The 20,117-nt window shown below is 50.7% G+C and overlaps 1 protein-coding gene across 2 annotated transcripts; it reads left to right on the forward strand.

Moving 5' to 3' along the window:
- Positions 1 to 6,820: 6,820 nt before the first annotated feature.
- Positions 6,821 to 19,621, forward strand: TULP1 (TUB like protein 1). Of its 2 annotated transcripts, XM_057698483.1 has the most exons (14): positions 6,821 to 6,867; positions 6,999 to 7,050; positions 7,375 to 7,498; positions 7,818 to 7,976; positions 8,868 to 9,011; positions 9,706 to 9,804; positions 9,881 to 10,000; positions 10,323 to 10,447; positions 13,103 to 13,273; positions 13,452 to 13,564; positions 14,574 to 14,685; positions 14,761 to 14,859; positions 17,085 to 17,256; positions 19,160 to 19,621. In XM_057698483.1, exons 1-14 carry the CDS (start codon positions 6,821 to 6,823, stop codon positions 19,291 to 19,293), a joined length of 1,671 nt encoding a protein of 556 aa, XP_057554466.1. In that variant the 3' UTR covers positions 19,294 to 19,621. The 2 variants fall into 2 exon arrangements, with proteins under 2 accessions (XP_057554466.1, XP_057554467.1); XM_057698484.1 differs by lacking the exon at positions 7,818 to 7,976.
- The last annotated feature ends 496 nt before the right edge of the window (positions 19,622 to 20,117 follow it).

The following is a 20,117-nucleotide window of genomic DNA, read 5'->3' on the forward strand; positions in this document are numbered from 1 at the left end:
ACTCTGATCACCCAACAAACTTTTAAAACTCCTACTGCTCAAGCCCCACTCCATACCAATTAACTCAGAATTTCTGAGACGTAAGACCAAGCATCGGCACTTTTTAAAGCCTCCTGAGCTGAGAAATCCTAACACACAGCCATGGTTGGGCACCATGGCCCCCAAACTAACCCAAATCCAGACTGAACTTCAGTCTTACCCAGATTTGCCTTCAGCTTGGTCTGGACCTCTCCCAGTTGCAGCCTCTTGGGCCAGCCCTGTGCTGGGCCGTCTGGAAACTTGTTACCAATCTTCTCACTGTCCTGTGAGGCCTCTATCATCATCCCATTTTATAGATGGAAAAACTGAAGGCTATGTCCACCTGGGGAAGAAAGCAGCAGAGCAAGATTCAAACCCCATAGTGCTCAGCTTTTCCCTTCTCCTGATGCCGCTTTGCCTCAGTGTTTCCCAGTAGTGCATGGCATTTGGGGCAGGACCACCGTGCCTGTTTCCCACATTACAGAACATCTAGCACCTCGAGCTCCTGCCTCTAAACACCATGAGCAAACCACACACATGCACACACCCCGCTGTCATTGTGACAATACAAAACAACCCACACATTTCCAAATGCCCTGCCCGAGTACCACTGCATCAGACACTAAGACCCAGGCATATCCCAGAACCCTGAAATGTCCCTTCCTGAGTCTGCCTGACACCTCCAGTGACATCTAGCCCTGCCATTGCACTCTTCAGATTTCTGAATTAAAAATCCAACTCTGGCATAAACTTCAGCCCCAAACCTCACCCTGACCTGACTCTAGCCATAGTCAAGTGCCTGAATTGCTTGTTAAACCTAACACCGACCTCACAACCTTCCTAAAACCTGACTTCTAGACCCAGTCCTTCAGATGCCATCATTGATCCGAGTCTTCAGAATATCTAAATGTCCCCCTTAACTACACATCCTCACCTCAGCTCTCTCCACCTTATTTTTTATTTTATTCTCCACAGCTTTTCTGAATGTACAGATCTCATCAGCTCACATTCTGCTCAACAACTTTCCGAGGCTTCTTAGCACCCACTCATGCCCACTAGCATTATATGTCATCTTCAGTAGGACCCAAACATAACTTTCCAGTTGTAACCATTAGCTAGTCTGTTTGCATTAGGTTCAACTACAAGTTAAAAAAATCCCCGTGTCACAGTGACTTCAGTAAGATGGATTTGTTTTCTTTTCCTTTCTTTCCTTTTCTTTTTCTTTCTTTCTTACTTTTTCTTTCCTTCTTTCTTTTTCTTTCTTTTCTTTTTCTTCTTTCTTTCTTTCTTTCTTTCTTTCCTTCTTTCCTTCTTTCCTTTCTTATCCTCTCTCTCTCTCTCTCTCTCAAATCAAGGCTCCTAGCTGGTTGCTCCACAGTGGCAGCTCACAGTCCCAAAGTTACCTCATGGTCCAATATGGCTGCTAGAGCTCCAGCCATTAAATCCTCTTGCCAGCCAGTGGGAAGGGAAAAGTAACCAAGAAGGGAGCATCTCTTCTGTAAAGGAACCTCCCCAATAGCTGGAATTTGGCTACATGGATGCAAAGAAAGCTGGGAAATCTTCAAAGATTTTGGCTCCTGGCTCATGACTCTCTGGCATCCTCCTGTCCTAATTTCCGGTGATTTCCTTATCTAAATTAACTCTTCCAACTCCCAGCCTCTCCATTTGTTATCATGCACTCCTTTCCCCTATGGTCTTGTCCTCTACCTTTCCTTGGCCACTAGATTTCATCATCACTGTGTCATAACTGATGCCCCGCCCCCACCCCCCCGAATTTCCATCACATCCCTACCACTCTCTAACCCAGCTCACTCCTTTCAAAGTTTCCACAGGGACCAGAGATAACACAAGTAAATATTGTGGACCTAGTAGGTGCTTGTCAATGGGATGGCTCCACCAAGCACCAGCTGTGTGACCTTAGACAAGTTACGTAACTTCTCTGAGCCACAGACATGCAAGTGTGCTGTGAGAATAATTCAAAAGCACCAGGCACAGTGCACACGGTAGGAGTCATTATTGATCAGCACCATAGTCATTGGTGGTAGCAAATCTTTATCTTCTGAATGTAGATTTAATTTTAGAAAACAGCTAAAATTCAGGTGGAATTGAGTCTGGTGACTATCACCAGTGATCAAGCTGAGAAATGTCATTTTTAGACCAAAACAATTATAAAGCCACAAGCTTGTTTTTCTTTGTGGAGAGGCTTAGTGTTCTGGTGTCAGATCAGAAGGTACCAGAAGTTATCTGCATTCCTGATCTGAATCTTATCCCTAAACTCACCCTCATTTTCACCAAAATCTTTTTTTTAATAAATTTATTTACTTATTTATTTATTGCCTATGTTGGGTCTTTGTTGCTGCACATGTGCTTTCTCTAGTTGTGGTGAGTGGGGGCTAATCTTCATTGTGGTGCACGGGCTCCTCATTGTTGTGGCTTCTCTTGTTGCAGAGCATGGGCTTTAGGCACTCATGCTTCAGTAGTTGCGGTACACAGGTTCAATAGTTGTGACTCACACGCTCTAGAGTGCAGGCTCAACACTTGTGGCACACGGGCTTAGCTGCTCCAAGGTATGTGGGATCTTCTTGGGAGCAGGGATGGAACCCATGTCCCCTGCATTGGCAGGTGGATTCTTAACCACTGCACCAGCTAGGAAGTCCTCATCTTCACCAAAATCTTGACAGCGAATCGTAAACCCACCCACCCCTGACCCAAATCTAAACATTGACACCGCCTCTAATTTTCCCACACATGCTCACCACTCTGGTCCCTACCAAAACTCTGAAGTTTCTTTTTATTCTTTTCTGAGTTCCACTTTGCTACTTTCTGTTCCTATCATGATCTGGACCCAGACTAACTCTCAAAGGATTAAAAAGACACATCATTGCATTCAAAGTGTACAAATTTGAATACATTTTCCTCAAAAGTAACTAAGTAAATGTTAGACTTTAAAATTATTTTTCATGTACGTTATGAAAAGTGACTCTTCTTATATATTCAAAATTATGCATTTAAAATTTAAAAGGAAATATAGTTTACACTTAATAAATATCCAAAATTAATCAAATTTAAATGGTTTTTAAAAATTTTAATTTCACCTTAAACACTTTTAGAAAAACTGAACTGTTCTCAAAATAGCATCCAACTAGGTGCCAACATGAATTGCTACCATGCTTCACAGGTCATGTCCAGACCTATGTATGTACAAGTTTAAGTCATGTGAATTGTTCAGTACCATACAGCATTCCCCAGCTGCCATCATGAGACCCTCAGAACATGAAAAAAAGCAAGTAAATGGACACTTTGTTATGCAAGTATCTGTCATATCCATGTAACCAGAGAGGAGAGATCTGAGAACTGAATTTACATTTTCTGTCACTTATAAGCTTCTGCAGCTCAAATCCACCCCCCAACTCCTAAGCAAGGTCCATCTCTGGCCTTGCTCAAGCTCAGCCCACACGCCTCCCACGGGCTGGTGCAGGAATCTTTGCTTTGAGAACAGTGGGCAAGAGATGAGGAGCCATGTTCCCTGGGGCCTGAGGAGTGTTAGACAGAGGATAGTTTAGGTTTACAGCCCGCTGAGCCCCAGGCGCCCTGTGGTTCTTGGTGTGGATCTATTTGGGGGTGGACATTCTCCAGAACCCTCTGAAGGGTGGTTTTTAGGCTGGGTCACTCTTGTCCTAGTCGAGAGGACCCCACTGCTCCGTGGTGCCAAGTTCTTTGCTGTTTGGAAACATTTGGCATAAGCTGTGCCTTTTACCTGGAACATTCTCTTTCCTGGTCTTTGAAATCCTTCAGGTCTCAGCTTAAAAATTCTCTTCTCAGACAGCCTCATCTGTCCTCTATATCCAGACTGGTCCCCCCAACTATTCTCATGGAACCCAGTTCCTTCCCTTCTTGGCATTTATTACAATTAATAATAATAAAAGCATTATTTGTATATTTATGTATTTGTGTATTTATGGCTTCACCACCTGTCTTTCTCACAAAAATGGAAGCTCCAAGAGGGCAGGGACCACAACCTTTTGTCCACCACCATACAATCAGCACCATTTGGCAGAGTTGGTGCCCAGGAAATACCTGTGGACTGACTCTCAGCTGTGAGTTTCCTCACCTTTCATATCAGGGTGTTCATGTCTGCCTCATAAATATTATCGTGAGGGTGGAAAGAGAATGGGAACAAGGGGCCTGACACACAGTAGGTGGTCAATAAATGCCGTTATGGTTATTACACATTCAGAGGCAGTTGAGGACCGAGGACTCTTGCAGGTGGGGACTTGAGGGCTGGATTCCAAGAGGGAACAGCTTGAACAAAGGCATGAAGGACAGAAAGTATACAGGCAAAAAGCAAACCCTTGGGGCTGGATGGAGAGCAGAGTTTGAGACAGCCCTGTAGTTAGAAAGGCAGATTGGGGCCAGATCAGGGACAGCCTTGAATGCCAACCCAGCACACTTAAACTTGATCGTGGAGACCCAAAGATGATTTTTGAGCAAAGGTGTCAACTAAAGAAGTGGTATTTTAGTCCCAAAAGACACATGTACCATAATGTTTATTGCAGTACTATTTACAATAGCCAGGACATGGAAGCAACCTAAATGCCCATCAACAAATGAATGGATAAAGAAGATGTGGCATATATATACAATGGAATATTACTCAGCTATAAAAAGGGATGAGATGGAGCTATACGTTATGAGGTGGATAGACCTAGAGTCTGTCATACAGAGTGAAGTAAGTCAGAAAGGGAAAGACAAATATTGTATGCTAATTCATATATACGGAATCTAAAAATGGTACTGATGAACTCAGTGACAAGAATAAGGACGCAGATGCAGAGAATGGACTGGAGAACTCGAGGTTTGGTGGGGGCGGGGGGTGAAGGGGAAGCTGAGACGAAGCGAGAGAGTAGCACAGACATATATATACTACCAACTGTAAAACAGATAGCCAGTGGGAAGTTGTTGTATAACAAAGGGAGTTCAACTCAAGGATGGAAGATGCCTTAGAGGACTGGGAGGGGGAGGATGGGGGGACTCGAGGGAGGGTAGGGGGAGAGTCGAGGGAGGGAGGGAATACGGGGATATGTGTATAAAAACAGATGATTGAACTTGCTGTACCCCCAAAAATAAATTAATTAATTAATTAAATTAAAAAAAAAAAAAGAAGTGGTATTTTAGGAGGATTAATCATGGCAAATCTGGATCAGGTGGACCAAGGAAGTGGTGAGAGACAAAAAGACTGTTTCATTCAAATTACACCTCTAACCGTTATGATTGGAAAATAGAAAAGGGTTAAGAGCAAAAGCTGTGACAGGAGACAGATCTGGTTACCATCTGGCTCATAGTGAGCAAGTCACTTTACCTCCCTGGGCCTCAGTTTCTCCACCTATAAAGTGGAGATAATAATCTCTACCTCGCCTATCTCACTGGACCCTTAGCCAGTGAAAATCACATGAAATAAGGAAATTCCCTGGCGGTCCAGTGGTTAGGACTTGGCGCTTTCACTGCTGAGGCCTAGGTCCAATCCCTGCTTGGGGAACTAAGATTTCACAAGCTGCACGGCAAAAAAAAAAAGTGCTCATTAATTCACTCATGCAAAAAATGAACCACGATCATGTGTCAAGTTGCGTTGTAAATGCTGAGGAGACAGAGATGAAGCTGAAGTGCTCCAAAAAGGGGCACATAATTACCAATTTTTGAGCGCTCACTGTACGCAGCTTTCTACTTGTCATCTCATTTAATCTGCACAACATTCCTACCAGATCAGTGCTATTATCAAACCTATTTTATAAGTGAGGGAACGGAGGCCCAGAGAGGCTGAGTCAGTCGCCCAAGGATGTTCAGCTCTTAAGTAGCAGAGCTTAGGGCTTAGGCTCAGGGCTGACCCATGCCTCAGACAGCTGCCTCCCTGCTACTGCTAGACCTTTGAATATATCTGCCTGTTTCCAACCTCTAGGTCTCTAACTTGCTGTTCCCTTTCCAGGTATAGCCCACCCCACCTTTTCTCTTTTTTTTTTTGGCTGTGAAACTCCATTCAGATCAGATTTCAGAAAGCCTTCAGGACCCCCAATTGGGCCCCTCTTTTGGGCTTCCTCTGCACTTAGCCAAACCTCTCCCATGATATTAATATTAATCACATCAACACTGCATCCCATGTCTCTAAACTTTTAAAAAAGTATATTTCTGGGAATTCCCTGGCAGTCCAGTGGTTAAGACTCCACACTCCCACTGCCGAGGGCCTGGGTTTGATCCCTGGTTGGGGAACAAAGATCCTACCAGCTGCAAAGTGCAGCCAAGAAAACAAACAAACAAATAAACAAGCATGTTTCTTATCAGCAAAAAAGATATTTAAGTGGATACCCAGAATATAGGCATATTTCTTTCTAAAGTATATGTACCTGTATCTATCAATCCATATACATTAAAAATTAGGAAATCCTAGTTATTTTTTTAATGAAAAAGAAAGATGTAGGATCTGGTCTCATATGTTCTTCCCATGCCCCATTTACCACCAACAAATTATCAATACAAGTCAGCATCTCTAAGCCAAAGCTCAGAGCGCCGGAGGACCTGGTACAGCGATGCCATCCTTCAGGCCGCTAGCCATCTGAGTTCAGCCTCTTCCCTCCGTGGGCCAGGTGGGGGGAGTTGTTGTTCGGGGAAGGAGCACCTCCCACAGTGCTGCCACCCTCCTGAGCCATTAGGAGGTGGGGGTGAAGCTGAGCCAGGATTAACTGGGGCGGGCGGGGAAGCTTCTAGGGCTGCAGGGTGGCCAGAGAAGGGGGTTTGGATGGGTGTAGGCACCATGCCGCTGCAGGACGACACCCTCCGAGAGGTGTGGGCCTCGGACAGGTGTGGAAAGCCCCCACCTCACCCTACCTGAACGCTGCGGGGGCTGGGGGTGGGGAGAGGGCCCAGATGGAGGGTTTGGGGAGGGGCAGGAAAAGGGGAGGGAGGCAGACTGATTCCTTTGCTACCCGCAGCGGGCATGAGGAGGAAGGCCAGAGCCCGCAGGTCCAGCAGCGCACCAAGCAGGTATGTCGCCCCTGCTTGGAGAGGAGACAGGAAGAGCCCCTCACGCAGGGCAGAGGATCTGGGAGTAGGGCAGGTCCCCCTCAGCAGCTTGCGGGTGGGGGGTGTTGCTTCCCTGGAGGTTTTTGTTTGGCTTTGCAGGAAACGGTGTTTGGGGGCTTGGGGTGTTCAGGGGAGGAATTTGGGATTTGGGGCACTGGAGGTGGCCATGGTGCACGGGAGGGGGGTCATCCTTCCACTCCCCAAGAAGGGGTGCAGTTCCCCTTCGGATAATCTGCGGTTATTTCTGGCGGCTCAAGGGATTAGAGAGTGACGGGCAGCCCTCAGAGGCCCCCGCTTTCCTTCCTCTCCCGCACCCCGCAGCGGCAGAAGTTGAAGAAGAAGAAGACAGAGGCCCCAGAGGCCCCAGAGGCCCCCTGCCCCAAGGGATCAAAGCCCCGGAGACCTGGAGGCGCGCGGGGGGCCGAGCCCCGGGGCGCCCCCCAGGGTGAGGGTCACGGGAGAGAAGGACCGCAGGCGAGGGTGTCCTTGAGTCTTGGAACCCTCCCTGGGGGCAAGGGCGGGGGTGGGGACCAGGGGGAACTGGAGGGGGGAGTGGGGGAGCGAGCTTGGGGTTCATCTGCGGGGAAGGAGGAGTTGTAGGGTTGCATGAAAGCTGGTAGAAGGATGTCAAAAGTGGAAACAGAGCCCAGGGGAGACCCCAGGGTGAGGAGCCCGAGGGGGAGTGAGCGCCGTTGGAGGTCCCTCCTGACCCGCGCATCTGGGCTCAGCCGGGCGGAGGGGGAGCCCGCGCGGGGAGCCCGCCCAGGATCCGGCCGAGGCCCGGGCACCGCAGACAGTCTACACCAAGTTCCTCAGGGACCCCGAGGCCAAGAAGCGCGACCCTCGGGAGACCTTCCTGGTAGCCTGCGCCCCAGACGCAGAGGACGGTGAGAGAGCTCGCAAGGGAAGGGGGCGGTGGAGAGGAGGAGGGTAGGGGCTGGAAAGGAACTGCAGATGGAGAGAGGCAGACAACTCAGAAAAACAGCGTCCACGTCCCTGGCTTTGTCTTTGAGCTAGGAAAAGCTTTCTTCTCATGTTCTTGTCCCATTTTCCGGATAAGGAAATCGAGGCACAGAGACGTTAAGACTTTTGTCCTGAGCTGCAGCAAGGGGACTTCCCTGGTGGTCCAGTGGGTAAAACTCTGTGCTCAGGACGCAGGGGGCCAGAGTTAGATCCCTGGTGGGGGAACTAGATCCCACATGCTGCAACTAAGAGCCCGCATGCCACAAGGAAGATCCTGCCTGAGGCAACTAAGACCTGGTGCAGCCAAAAATTTAAATACATACATACACACTGCAGCTGGGAGCCAGAGGTAGCTCATGTGGGTCTGGCTGGAAGTCAGAAACAGAAACAGACCAGGACAGAGAGAAGCAGAGTGGCAGAGTGGGAGAAGCAGCGCAGGTGTCTCTTAGAAGGGGCAGAGAAGGGGAAACTGAAAGCCACCAGGAGGGTGTGTGAGCAGCTGAGGGTCCCAGAGAGAAGGACGGACCTGCAGAGAAGGACTTGCAGAGAAGGGCATTTTCCCAGAACAGGATTGCTAAGTCCCCAGCGTCTCCGCAACTCCAGCTCTCTCTCCTGACTTGCAGACCTTGGAAGACTTTGGGGTCACCCCATTCTTTGAGGAAGATGCCAAAGCTCCTCTCTTCCTCCCCTTTCTGTTCCAGAAGGGGAGCCTCTTACCCCCAGCTCCTTCACCACCTCTCAGCAATCTGGAAAGACTGGGCTCCCCAGATAATGGGGCCCACCCAGCCCCCATTATGAGGAGTTTCTACCCACAGGGGATGAGGAGGAAGAAGAGGACCTCGAAGATGAAGAGGAGGAGGAAAAGAAAGAAAAAATCCGTCTGCCTCCCAAGAAGCCCCCCAAAGAGAAGGCTTCTGCAGACACAAAGGAGAGGAAGGCCAAGGCCCAGGGTCCGAAGGGTGGGTGTTGAGGGTCCAGAGGGGGCAAAGAGACACACAAAACTAGCCCTGCCCCCGAGGGGCTGGGGGTCTCATGGATACACAGGAGTTGAGACTTCAAAACGCTACCTGGTGCCTGGACCCAAGAGCTTTTTCCTTTGGTGGTTTCTTCCCTCTGATGGTCCCTAAATCAATATGTGCTCCCTTCACCATCCCCCCAGCCCCCTGCCCAGGGTGCTCTGTGAGCCAGGGAGGGCAGAGGATTTTAGTTTTCTTTGTGACTTTTTTAGTTTTTTTTTTAACTCAATATGAATTATTGTTATGATTTTTATGAAAGTATCAAAGTGATTATAGTAAAAAACCAATCAATGAATAAATGCTGTGATAGTTCCCTGGCTGGGGCACCTCACCCTGCGGCTACTGGGGTCTCGTCTAAATGTGGACATGTAACTAGGGCCTTGGGCCTCTCATCAGTGTGGTGGGGGGAGGGGTGCAGATGGGGTGGGAGCTGGGATTCAGAGGCTCAGTTAGAAGGCCTGGCATTCATTCATTCATTCACTACTTATTAAACTCCTGGTGTTCGTCCAGTCCTTTTTGGACTCAGGGTAAAAACAAGACAAGTAGAAGGTTCTCTGAGCCTCCCTGGGGACTGAAGGAACAATGAGTGTGTTGGAAGGTGGCTCTTCTTTGTCTAACCCCTATGTTCCACTTCCAGGGGACCTGGGAAGCCCTGTCCCCCGATTGAAACCTCTGCGCACGAAGAAGAAGGAGGCACCAGCGGGGGAAGGGGCCAAGATGAGAAAGAAGAAGGAAGGTGAGCCTGGGCTACAGAGGAACAAGGGACTCTGGGTGTGGTGGCGGCTGTGACCTCTTCACATCCACACACGCAGGGTCCGGGGAGGCTGACAAGGACCGCTCATCAAGTCCAACAAGAGTGAGGAAGAAGACTCCAGCAGCCATGTTTCTGGTTGGGGGGGATGGCCCCCCGGAGCAAGCTGCAAAGAAGAAAGGTGGGTGGCAGTGGCCTCTAGTGTCAAGACATCCAGAGGCAGTCGTGGGTGTGGAAGGCGGGATGCAGCATAGGGTAAGCAGTGTGGGTTCTAAAGTCAGAAGACTTGGGGACGTCCACCCCCACTTTAATAGCTGTGTGGCCTCAGGCAGGTGTCTTAGCCTTTCTGAGCCTATTACATTCTGATAATAGTAAAACGGGGTTGCTCTCTTGTGGTTGTGGGAAGGGTCCAAGTGAAGAATGGGTGTTGGATGTACCTTGCAAACCGTGAGGTGCTCTGCCAGGGAAAGGGGTTAACAGACTTGCTCCCCCTCCATGCCCAGGCACTCCCAAAGGCTCAGAAGAGGAGAGGAAGGAGGAAGAGGATGAGGCGGAAGAGGCAGCAGCTGTGATGACCAAGAACAGCAATCAGAAGGGCAAAGCAAAAGGAAAAGGCAAAAAGGTTGGAGCCCAGAGGGGAGAGGGTGCGGTCCCTCCAGGGAGCAGTGGCAGGGGCCTGGGCTTGGGGAGCCTGAATGTGGGACCTTGTGGATTGGGGCCATGGAATCATTTGGGGTTAGAATCTTGGCTCCCTTTCTGGTGACAGGATATGAGGACAAAGGGAACCGAGTTTATGAGAACAGAAGAGGCAGTTGTGGGGTCCCCAGGCTGGGAATGGCCACCCAGGGGCCTTATGTCATCCGCGTGAGGCCTCCCCCTCTGCAGCCTAATCATCAGACACAGCCGGAGATGCTCTCATGGCCCCCACGTGAGAGCCACACATTTTCTGTACCAGGGAGGTGGAGCGCAGGCAGATGGGCACATGCGTACACACCCTTGCGCACACTGACTGACTGACAGCCAGCTGTACTTGAGTTATTAACATAGTCTCGCTCTGCTGCTCTGAGATCCTGCTCAGAGTGCTTTCTGCTCTGCCACCCAGACCCTCCCAACCTTCCAGCATCCAAACTATCCAGAACCAAAGGGTTAACACTGGCCATCAGGGGCCTCCAGGACCCTCCTCCAGGCCTATCAGTGTCCACTCTGACTGGGCAGTCTCCGTGGGCAGAACATGTTGTTAAACATTTCCAATATAACCCTTACTCACAAACAGGACTCAGGTACTAACATGCACAGGCTGGAGTAAGCAGGAGAGTGAGGTCCAACTGGAGAGAGAAAGTGATAAAAGTCTTTGAGAAACAGGTTTCCACAAAGTGGAGAGATCACCCTGAGGGCAGGGCTGGAGTCTTAGCTTTGTGGGTTTATTCTTTTGTACAGGAGTGGTCAGGTCTTGGGGGACTGATTCACATTAGCCAAGATCACCAGATAGTGATGTATAAACTGAAAGGCCAGTTTATTATCTTCCAGAAAGAATATAACTGCAGTACAGCCTTTACTATAGTAGGCCCTTGAAATTCACCTCTGTAGAAATGTTTAAATGAGTCTGGCTTTCTCCACATCACATTCCAAACATAGTCTTGGGTTTCCCAAGTTTCTTCTGGAGCAGCCTAGAGTGGAGAAGAGATGCCCACTTATTAGAAGGCTAAGGGCCCGCTCCCCAACACCAGCCTCAGTTCACACACAGTGCAAACCTGCCCTCAGCAAAAATGGGCCACCACGGCACATCAGGGCTTCTCAGTGACTCCCAGACAGCATCTGCTCCTCAAATGCACACACACCCAGGTGGCAGTCCCTTCTCTCCCCTGCTGGGAAAGTTGGGGTTAGAGTCTTGGTTCCTGCTCTTGTGAGAGACAGAACATGAGAGCAAGGGGTACTAGGTGCGTAAGAACAGAAGGGGCAATGGTAGGGTATCACCAGGCCACCCTAGGGCCTAATGCAATCAGATGATTATTAAAAGTCTTTCAATGAGCAAAACGAGCTTATTTATTCATTCGTTGTATTGACTATGTATTGCTATATAACAACCACCCCCAAACTGAAAACAACAATTTATTTTCTTAATTTCTGTGAGTCAGAAATCTAGGAGTGGCTTAGCAAGGGGTAGTTCTGGCTCAAGCTTTCCCATGAGGTTGCAGTCAAGATGTCAGCTGGGGCTGCGGTCATTCTGAAAGCTTGACTGGAAATGGAGAATCCACGTCTAAAATGGTCCCCTGTCATGACTGTTGGCTGGAGGCCTCCCCAGAGGCTGCTTGAGTGTCCTTATGACATGGCAGCCAACCTGCCCCAGAGCCCAAGAGTGGCCCAAGAGATAGAGCAAGGCAGAAGCTGTAATATCTTTTATGACCTAGCCTTAGAAATGACTGCCCATCACTTCTGCCGTACCCTATTGGTCACAAAGACCAACCCTGATACAATGTGGGAGGGGTCTACACAAAGGCGTAAGTACCAGGAGGCAGGGAGCATTGGGGCCATCTTGGAGGTTGACTGCTACATCATTGAGTATTTACTGTCTGTTTTAATTATAGTGGTAGCTAACACTTCTATAACACCACGTGCTTAGAACACAGCAATCCACACCTTCAGCCTCACCTCAGTTCACCCCCTGAGAGCTCTGGGTCTAACAGCATTCAAAGCCCAGCTTCATGGCATTAGCTATGTGAACTTGGACAAGTTATTTGAGCTCTCTGAGCCTCAGCTTCTTCACCTGTATAATGGGACAACTACCTCAGTAGCCATTGATAAGAGGAATGAGTTAATATTTAGAAAGTGCTTAGAATAATTCCTGGCACATTGGTAGACTTTCTATGAGTCTGTTAAATATATAAACTAAGTAAGGTCCGTCCCAGGTATCCACCCCCACCCTACATACTTCTCAGATGAAAAAACTGAGTCACAGTGTGGCTAAAACTTAACAAACATGACAGACAGTTAGTGGTGGAACACGGATTTGAACCCAGGCTGTCTGGCTCCAGAGCCTGGGCTCTTAACCACAAGCTAAACAAAATAGCAATAAAGCACAAAGCTCCCCAGAGCCTCCTAACCCGGCCTGGCGAGCTGCGGGCGGAGGGGGAGGGGCCGGCCGCACTCTAGCGGCCACTGCTCTCTCCCCAAACACAAAACGGTGAGTTGGCCTGCCAGGCCTGCCTGCATCCCGGCACTGGGGACCTGGTGAGGGCCGGGGAGCTAGTCTTCTGGAGCTGATGTACCCTCTGCCCCCACCCAGAAGGAGGAGAGGGCCCCATCCCCACCCGTGGAAGTGGACGATCCCCAGGAGTTCGTGCTTCGACCTGCTCCCCAGGGCCGGACGGTCCGCTGCCGGCTGACCCGGGACAAGAAGGGCATGGACCGGGGCCTGTACCCCTCCTACTTCCTGCACCTGGACACAGAGAAGAAGGTGGGTCGGAGAGAGGTGGCAGCAGGAGGGAGAGTGCAGGGGCCAGGACCCAGGCTAAGGGAGAGTCTAGAGCCAAAATGCAGGGGGGAGGGCCGCCCCGCTGCGGGGCAAACGAGCCTTCCCTTTCCCCGCGCTCCCCTCCTGCCTCCAGCGCGCAACTCCGCTGCCCTCTCCCCAGGTGTTCCTCTTGGCCGGCAGGAAACGGAAACGGAGCAAGACAGCCAATTACCTCATCTCCAGCGACCCCACCAATCTGTCCCGAGGAGGGGAGAATTTCATCGGGAAGCTGAGGTGGGGCTGGGAAGCTCAATGGCCAGTCACCTCTGTCTGCCTGTGCCTGGCAGAGTGCCCACTACATCGGACACTCTGGAATTGTCCCCTGGCCCAGGGCTTCTCACACTTTGCTGGGCATAGATCACTTGGGGGTCTTGTTAAAATGGTTCACTGGGGGGAGTTCCCTGGTGGCTTAGTAGTTAGGATTCTGGGCTTTCACTGCTGTCGCCCAGGTTCAATCCCTGGTCCAGGGAATTTTGAGGTCACACAAGCCGCAGGGTGACACCCCCCCCCAAAAAAAATGGTTCAGTGGGTCTGGGTAGGGAGAAAGGCTCTGCATTTCTAAGAAGCCCCCAGGTGATGCCCACACTGCTGGTCCAGGGACCTCACTTGGAGTAGGACATAAGGTCCATGGGACAGGGACTATGGCTGTCTTGTTCATGGTGAATTCCTAGCACATGGCACATAGTAGCTATTCAATAAAAATTTACCAACTGAACAAACCAGTATTCAGCACCTACCCTGTGCTGTGTCTCTCCATATAGCTAATTCAATCCTCACCACAAATCTGAGCGGTGAGGGGAAAGTGAACCCCGACTCAGGCCTTATTCTTTAATTTATGTATTTAACAAACACTTATGTAAGGCCTACCTATGTGTCAGATGTATTTCTAAGTAACTTCCAAATATTAATCCATTCAATCCTCTTATCAACCAAATGCAGTAAATACTGTTATCATGCCCATTTTACAGATGGGGAAGTTGAGGCCAAGAATTTAAGTAACTTGCCCGGGGTCATACAGCTAGTAAGAGATGGAGGTGAGATTTGAAAGCTGCCCAGTCTCCTTCTAGATCCAGCTTTTTAAAAGACTTCATGGGGGAAGCCGGGGCAGGGAACCTGGATTGCTCCGGGTCTAAGACACACCCATGCCTGAGGTAGGAAGCTCTCAAAGCTTGGCCATGAGGAAGGGTCTGGGAGGAGGGGTGTGGACCCCCCAGCCCCGCCCCCAGCTCCTCCCTGCTTGCAGGTCCAACCTCCTGGGGAACCGCTTTACGGTCTTTGACAACGGGCAGAACCCGCACCGTGGAGGCAGCACGAATGTGGGGAGCCTTCGGCAGGAGCTGGCAGCTGTGATCTATGTGAGAGCCCCACCTGTCCCCTGCGTCAGGCCCCTCCCCTCGTTGGGGTTTGCCTAAAGCGCATCTCCCTCCCAGGAAACCAACGTGCTGGGCTTCCGAGGTCCCCGGCGCATGACGGTCATCATTCCCGGCATGAATTCGGACAACGAGAGGGTCCCCATTCGGCCCCGCAATGTGAGCCCGGCACCTCCCCGAAGCCCTTCCCTGAGGGTCCTGCTCTCTACATGACCCGCTTTTAACCCACTCCTGGGAAGCTGGAGGGGGGGATGTGGGGGTGGCCTGCCCAGTACCCAACCCCCTGAGCACACCCATCATCCTGTCACAAATTCATTCTGGCAACTTGTGGAATGAATTCATTTGGGGGGTTTTTCATTGAATTCACTGAAGCAAGCACAATAGGGATTGTTCTGTTTTGCTTTGTTTTTTTCAGTTTACATCAGATCACTCATTCACATATTCATTCAACGCACATACATTGAGTGCCAAGTATTAGTCTAGGCAACTGGAGACAGCAGCGGACAAAACAAAGATCTGCCCTCATGAAGCCGGCATTCTGGTGGAGGGAGGCAACAATTGTGATAAATAAGTAAACTGTGTAGTATGTTAGAAGGTGATAAGTACTGTGGGCGAAAAAGTCAAACAAGGGAAGGGAGATGAGATGAGATGAGATGAGATGAGATGAGATGAGATGAGATGAGATGAGATGAGATGAGATGAGTGTGTGCGTGTGTGTAGCTTTCAATTTAAATACAGTGGTCAGAGTGGTCCTCATTGAGAAGATGAAATTTGAAGGAGGTGAGGAGCCAGCCTGCAAATATCTGGGAAAAGAGCATTCAGGCAGGGGGAAGAGCCAGTGCAAAGGCCCTGGGGCAGGAGAGTGCTTGGTGGGTTGGAGGAGCAGCAAGGTGGCCAGTGTGGCTGGAGGGAGATGAGGTCAGAGGTGAGAGTGAGGGGCAGATGAGCCTGTATAACTGGTTTTTACTCAGAGAAACAGGAAGCTATAGCCGGGTTTTGAGCAAAGGAGTGATATGATTGACATATTTTAAAAAGCAAAGGTTGTTTGTTTTGTATGTGTGTGTGTGTGTGGCGTAGGGTAAGATGGAGAGATGGCTTGGAGAGAGGTGGCCTCCTTCAGTGTGTCAGTCCCATGTTCTGCTCCTTAGCACTGCAAGTTGGGTGAGCCCAGGATTTCAGAGACAGATGACTGGCATGTCCCACACTCACAGTGATGTCACTTTACTCATTTACAATGAAAAAGAATACTTTCATCAGCTGATCACACATCCTTCCCTGCTGGAAAGTCACACTGTAATCAGAGGCCTGGCCAACCCATGGGGCACAAGCCCTGGGAGGCTCTGGTCTTCAGGAGCCTGTGGGTTCCACAGTTGCTCTTTCCATCCTGGAATAAACACATAAATCCTCCAGAGGCAGTGCCTCCCACGTGTGTTTGGGCTTGGTAAGAACTGCCCAGTGCAGTTTGGGGTATGTCTTCATCATCTGACAGTTCATTCATTCCACAATCATTTATTAAAGCCAGGCACTGATGATCCAAAATCAACACACGTTACCATCAAAATAATATCTGATATTTATCGAGCATTAACTCTGTGCCAGGAACTGATCTAAATAACACTTCATGCACTAGTAATCATTTAATCTTCACAAAACCCTGTTGTGAGGGAAACTGAGGCACAGAGCCATTAGGCAAATACTGTGCCTGCTGTTAGGGTATCTAATTCTGTCCATGTCAGTGCAGTGGGAGAAATGGTAAGGGCAAGGTATTATGGAAGCTCAGAGCTAAGACATCTAAATCAGACATGGAGTCAGGAAGGCTTCTTGGAGGACATGATCTTGAGTGGACTCATTCTATGTCATGAACATGTACAGGTGACAAAGAAACTCAGGAAAGAAATATCATACAGACATTGCTCCTTCCTTCCAGAAATTCTTCCAGGACATTTTATTTTAACTACTCTTTACCTACACGTCTCTCCAAGCTCAACTGTGAGCTCCTTGTAAGTCCTAGAATATCTGGTTCATCCTTGTAATAGGTGCCAGCATGTGGCCATTCCTAAGACCCCTTGGGAACCAATGGCACCGAGCACCTCCTGTGTGCCAAATGCTACTTTCCACTTTCCAACCCTCCACTTTGGTATCCCACAGCAAAGCCCATTCTCACAGAGGTACACCCTGCCCATAAGGATACCACAGAGACCACACATGAGCTCAAGGATACCCTGCATGGTTGTTGACACCCAGGCTACACACACACACACACACACACAAACACACAAACACACGGGCATGTACAGGTCCCCGCCCCCCGCCATCAGTCCTGAGCTATCTGAACCACCCCTAACTGTCCTTTCCCTAATACTGCCCCACCCCTGGCATCCCAGGCCAGCGACGGGCTGCTGGTGCGCTGGCAGAACAAGACACTGGAGAGCCTCATCGAGCTGCACAACAAGCCTCCCATCTGGAACGAAGACAGCGGCTCCTACACCCTCAACTTCCAAGGTCGAGTCACCCAGGCCTCGGTCAAGAACTTCCAGATTGTCCATGCTGATGACCGTGAGTATCTGAGGACCCAAGCCAGGCTGTTCTTCACTACCTCCATGACCTCAACCCTCACTCAAGTTTTTCCCCCACCCTCCACCTCTCTCTCTCTCTCTCTTTCTCTCTCTCTCTCTCTCTCTCTCACACACACACACACACACACACACACACACACACACACACTGGAGTGAAGCTCTCCTTTATCCCTGGAGCGAGAACATTCAGGAAGGTCACTCTCTGCTGCAGGGGTATTGACATGGTGCTCCCAGGAGCCTCAGATATTCCAAGCAGGCATCTTGGGGCTCACTGTTCCAGGCCCTCATTTGAGCACTGACGAGAGCCTGGGGCAGATACTGGGGTATTCTGGCTAAGACTGTGTTAAAGGGACACTTACAACACTGATAGGGAGTTCCCTGGAAGTCCAGTGGTTAGGACTCAGCACTTTCACTGCCGTGGCCCCGGATTCAATCCCTGGTCAGGGAATTAAAATCCCGCAAGCTGATCCTGCAGGCCATGTGGCGCGGCCAAAATAATAATAATAATTAATAAAAATTTAAAAATTAAAGAGACTGATAGCCCAACTCCCATGTGGCCAAAATGGATGCTGAGGCTCAGGGAGGACAGCCCTTTACCCAAAGCCTCTCAGCAACTCTAGGCAGTTACCCTGGCCCTCAAAATTTATTTCATAAACACTTAGTGCTTTCTGTGGACCAGTCACTATTCTCAGAACTTCATAGAAACTGAATCATTAGATCTTTTCGGGAATTCCCTGGCGGTCCAGTGGTTAGGACTCCCATGTTTTCACTGCCAAGGGCACAGGTTCAATCCCTGGTCAGGGAACTAAGATCCCTGCAAGCCACATGGCCAAAAAAAAAATTAAATCTTTTCAACAACCCTGTGAGGAAGGTATTATTATTGTCCTTATTTGGCAGAGGAGAAAACCGAGGTGCAGAGAGGTTAAGTAACTTATACACATGGCTTGTGAGAGACAGAGGTGGCATTAGAACCCAGGTAATCTTGCTCCAGTGCCCCCACTCCTAACCCCATCTAGATGGATGCCTTTTAGGACTAGGAAATATAAATCAAGCATTTCTATCATCCTCTCTCCAGTGAGGTCAAAGGTCAGCCTTCGAAGAGTTAGGGAATCGAAATGTACCTTGAACACGATTGAGTAAAAATGTCTGCCTGGGGGAGAGGTCCCCACTAGGGTGAAGGGGTTTGGATGTGGAAAGCTATCTCCCAGGGACTTCCCAGGTTCCTAGGATTGGTTAACATTGAGCGAGTTCCCCACCCCCACTCCATCCTAGGGATGTGCCCCCAGTGTCACCTGCCCTGAGGCCTTGAAAAACCGCTCTCCAGATCACATTTCTGGTGGAGCCTGGTCTGCTGAGGTTGGGGGTATTTTTAGCAACATCCTGTCCCTATGGATGCTGGGGGAGGTGTTGGGATTGAGGCTCGGAACCTGGGCCAGATATGGGATCGGGGCTGAGTGGGGCCACTGGATAAGGAAGGGAACCAAGGGGCTGCTGGTCTAAGACAGGATTTGGGGTGTGGGGGTGGGAAGGAGGAATGGGGCAAAGACAACAGAGATGTTGGAAAGGAAGGATTCTAGGCTTAAGGAAGTTTGACCGGTTCCTCTAAGTGCGGGCTGGTCATATGCATAGCCCTGGGCAGCAGAAGGTAAGGCAAGGTCCCTGCCCTCAGGGGCTTTACAGTGGCTGGTAAAGCTGCAGACTGGCGGGGCTTGTTGGGCGAGATAAGAGGGTGGATGGATGGAGGGTGAATAACCGAGACGGTGGCTAAGGACTGGGACCCCAATGCAAGCATGGGGGACTTCCCTCAATGTTGAGGGCATTGTCTGCCAGGACAGAGAACCCAAGAGGTCTCGGGGCGCCCCCACCCCTGTCTGTGTCCATAGCCGACTACATCGTGCTGCAGTTCGGCCGCGTGGCCGAGGACGCCTTCACCCTGGACTACCGGTACCCGCTGTGCGCCCTGCAGGCCTTCGCCATTGCTCTCTCCAGTTTCGACGGGAAACTGGCCTGCGAGTGACCCTAGTAGCCCCCAGCGCCCGCCAGAGTTGGGGAAAGGATTCAGGTTGAAGTCTCGCACGGTCCCGTCACCAGAGGCCCCACTGAAGACTCCTCCCTTGTCGGAGGCTGACCCCTCACTGTCTCCGAGTGACCTCCGTCCACTACCCAGCCTGGCACAGGCCGAGGCAGGGGAGGAGCTCAGACGGCGGGTCGGACGGAGATGAAGAACATCTGGAGTTGGAGCCGCACATCTGGTCGCGGAGCTAGCTAGCCTGTGCCGCTTCACCACCACCACCTCCGCCCGGCGCCCCAGTCACTTCCTGTCCAGGAGCAGTAGTCAGTGTTGTTTTAACCCCCTCTGGGACCGTACTAGGGCTCGGAGGAGCTGGGACAGGCTCGGAGGAAGGGGTAGGTGATGGGGAACGAAAACCGGGTACCCGCATCCCCAATAAAGCCGTGTCCTAGGCCAAGAGGAGCAGTGATTCTTCAGCGCGTGCGGAGAACGAAGCGGCGGGAGGGGTCCGGAGCGCGGGAGAGGTCCGGAGGGCGGGCTGGAGGCCTCCCTTCTCCGCCCCCCCCCCAACCCGCTCCGGCCCCGGGCGCTCCCGTGTCCCCTCCCATGCGCCCAGTGCGGGTCCCACCGAAACGCCGCGCGGGCTCGCGGTGAGACGCCCCTGGCGGGGGCCCCGGGGAGCCGGACCGAGAGGGAGGGCCCCGGAGGTCTGGAAGAGGGGGAAAGGGAGAAATTCGAGAAACAAGCCTCTCGGGGAGAACCAGACAAACCGGGTTCGGGCAGGGCGGGCGCGGGCTCCGGGGCGGGGCCGGGTCTGGGGCCCCGCGAGT

Source organism: Hippopotamus amphibius, chromosome 11, assembly GCF_030028045.1.
Source record: "Hippopotamus amphibius kiboko isolate mHipAmp2 chromosome 11, mHipAmp2.hap2, whole genome shotgun sequence".
Taxonomy (NCBI): domain Eukaryota; kingdom Metazoa; phylum Chordata; class Mammalia; order Artiodactyla; family Hippopotamidae; genus Hippopotamus; species Hippopotamus amphibius.

Bases quoted from the DNA above. Each gene is read 5' to 3' on its own strand.
- TULP1 (XM_057698483.1), top strand. From the start codon at position 6,821: ATGCCGCTGCAGGACGACACCCTCCGAGAGGTGTGGGCCTCGGACAG. The intron at 7,977-8,867 runs GTGAGAGAGCTC...TTCTACCCACAG, and splicing joins CGCCCCAGACGCAGAGGACG to GGGATGAGGAGGAAGAAGAG. The intron at 14,686-14,760 runs GTGAGAGCCCCA...TCTCCCTCCCAG, and splicing joins AGCTGGCAGCTGTGATCTAT to GAAACCAACGTGCTGGGCTT.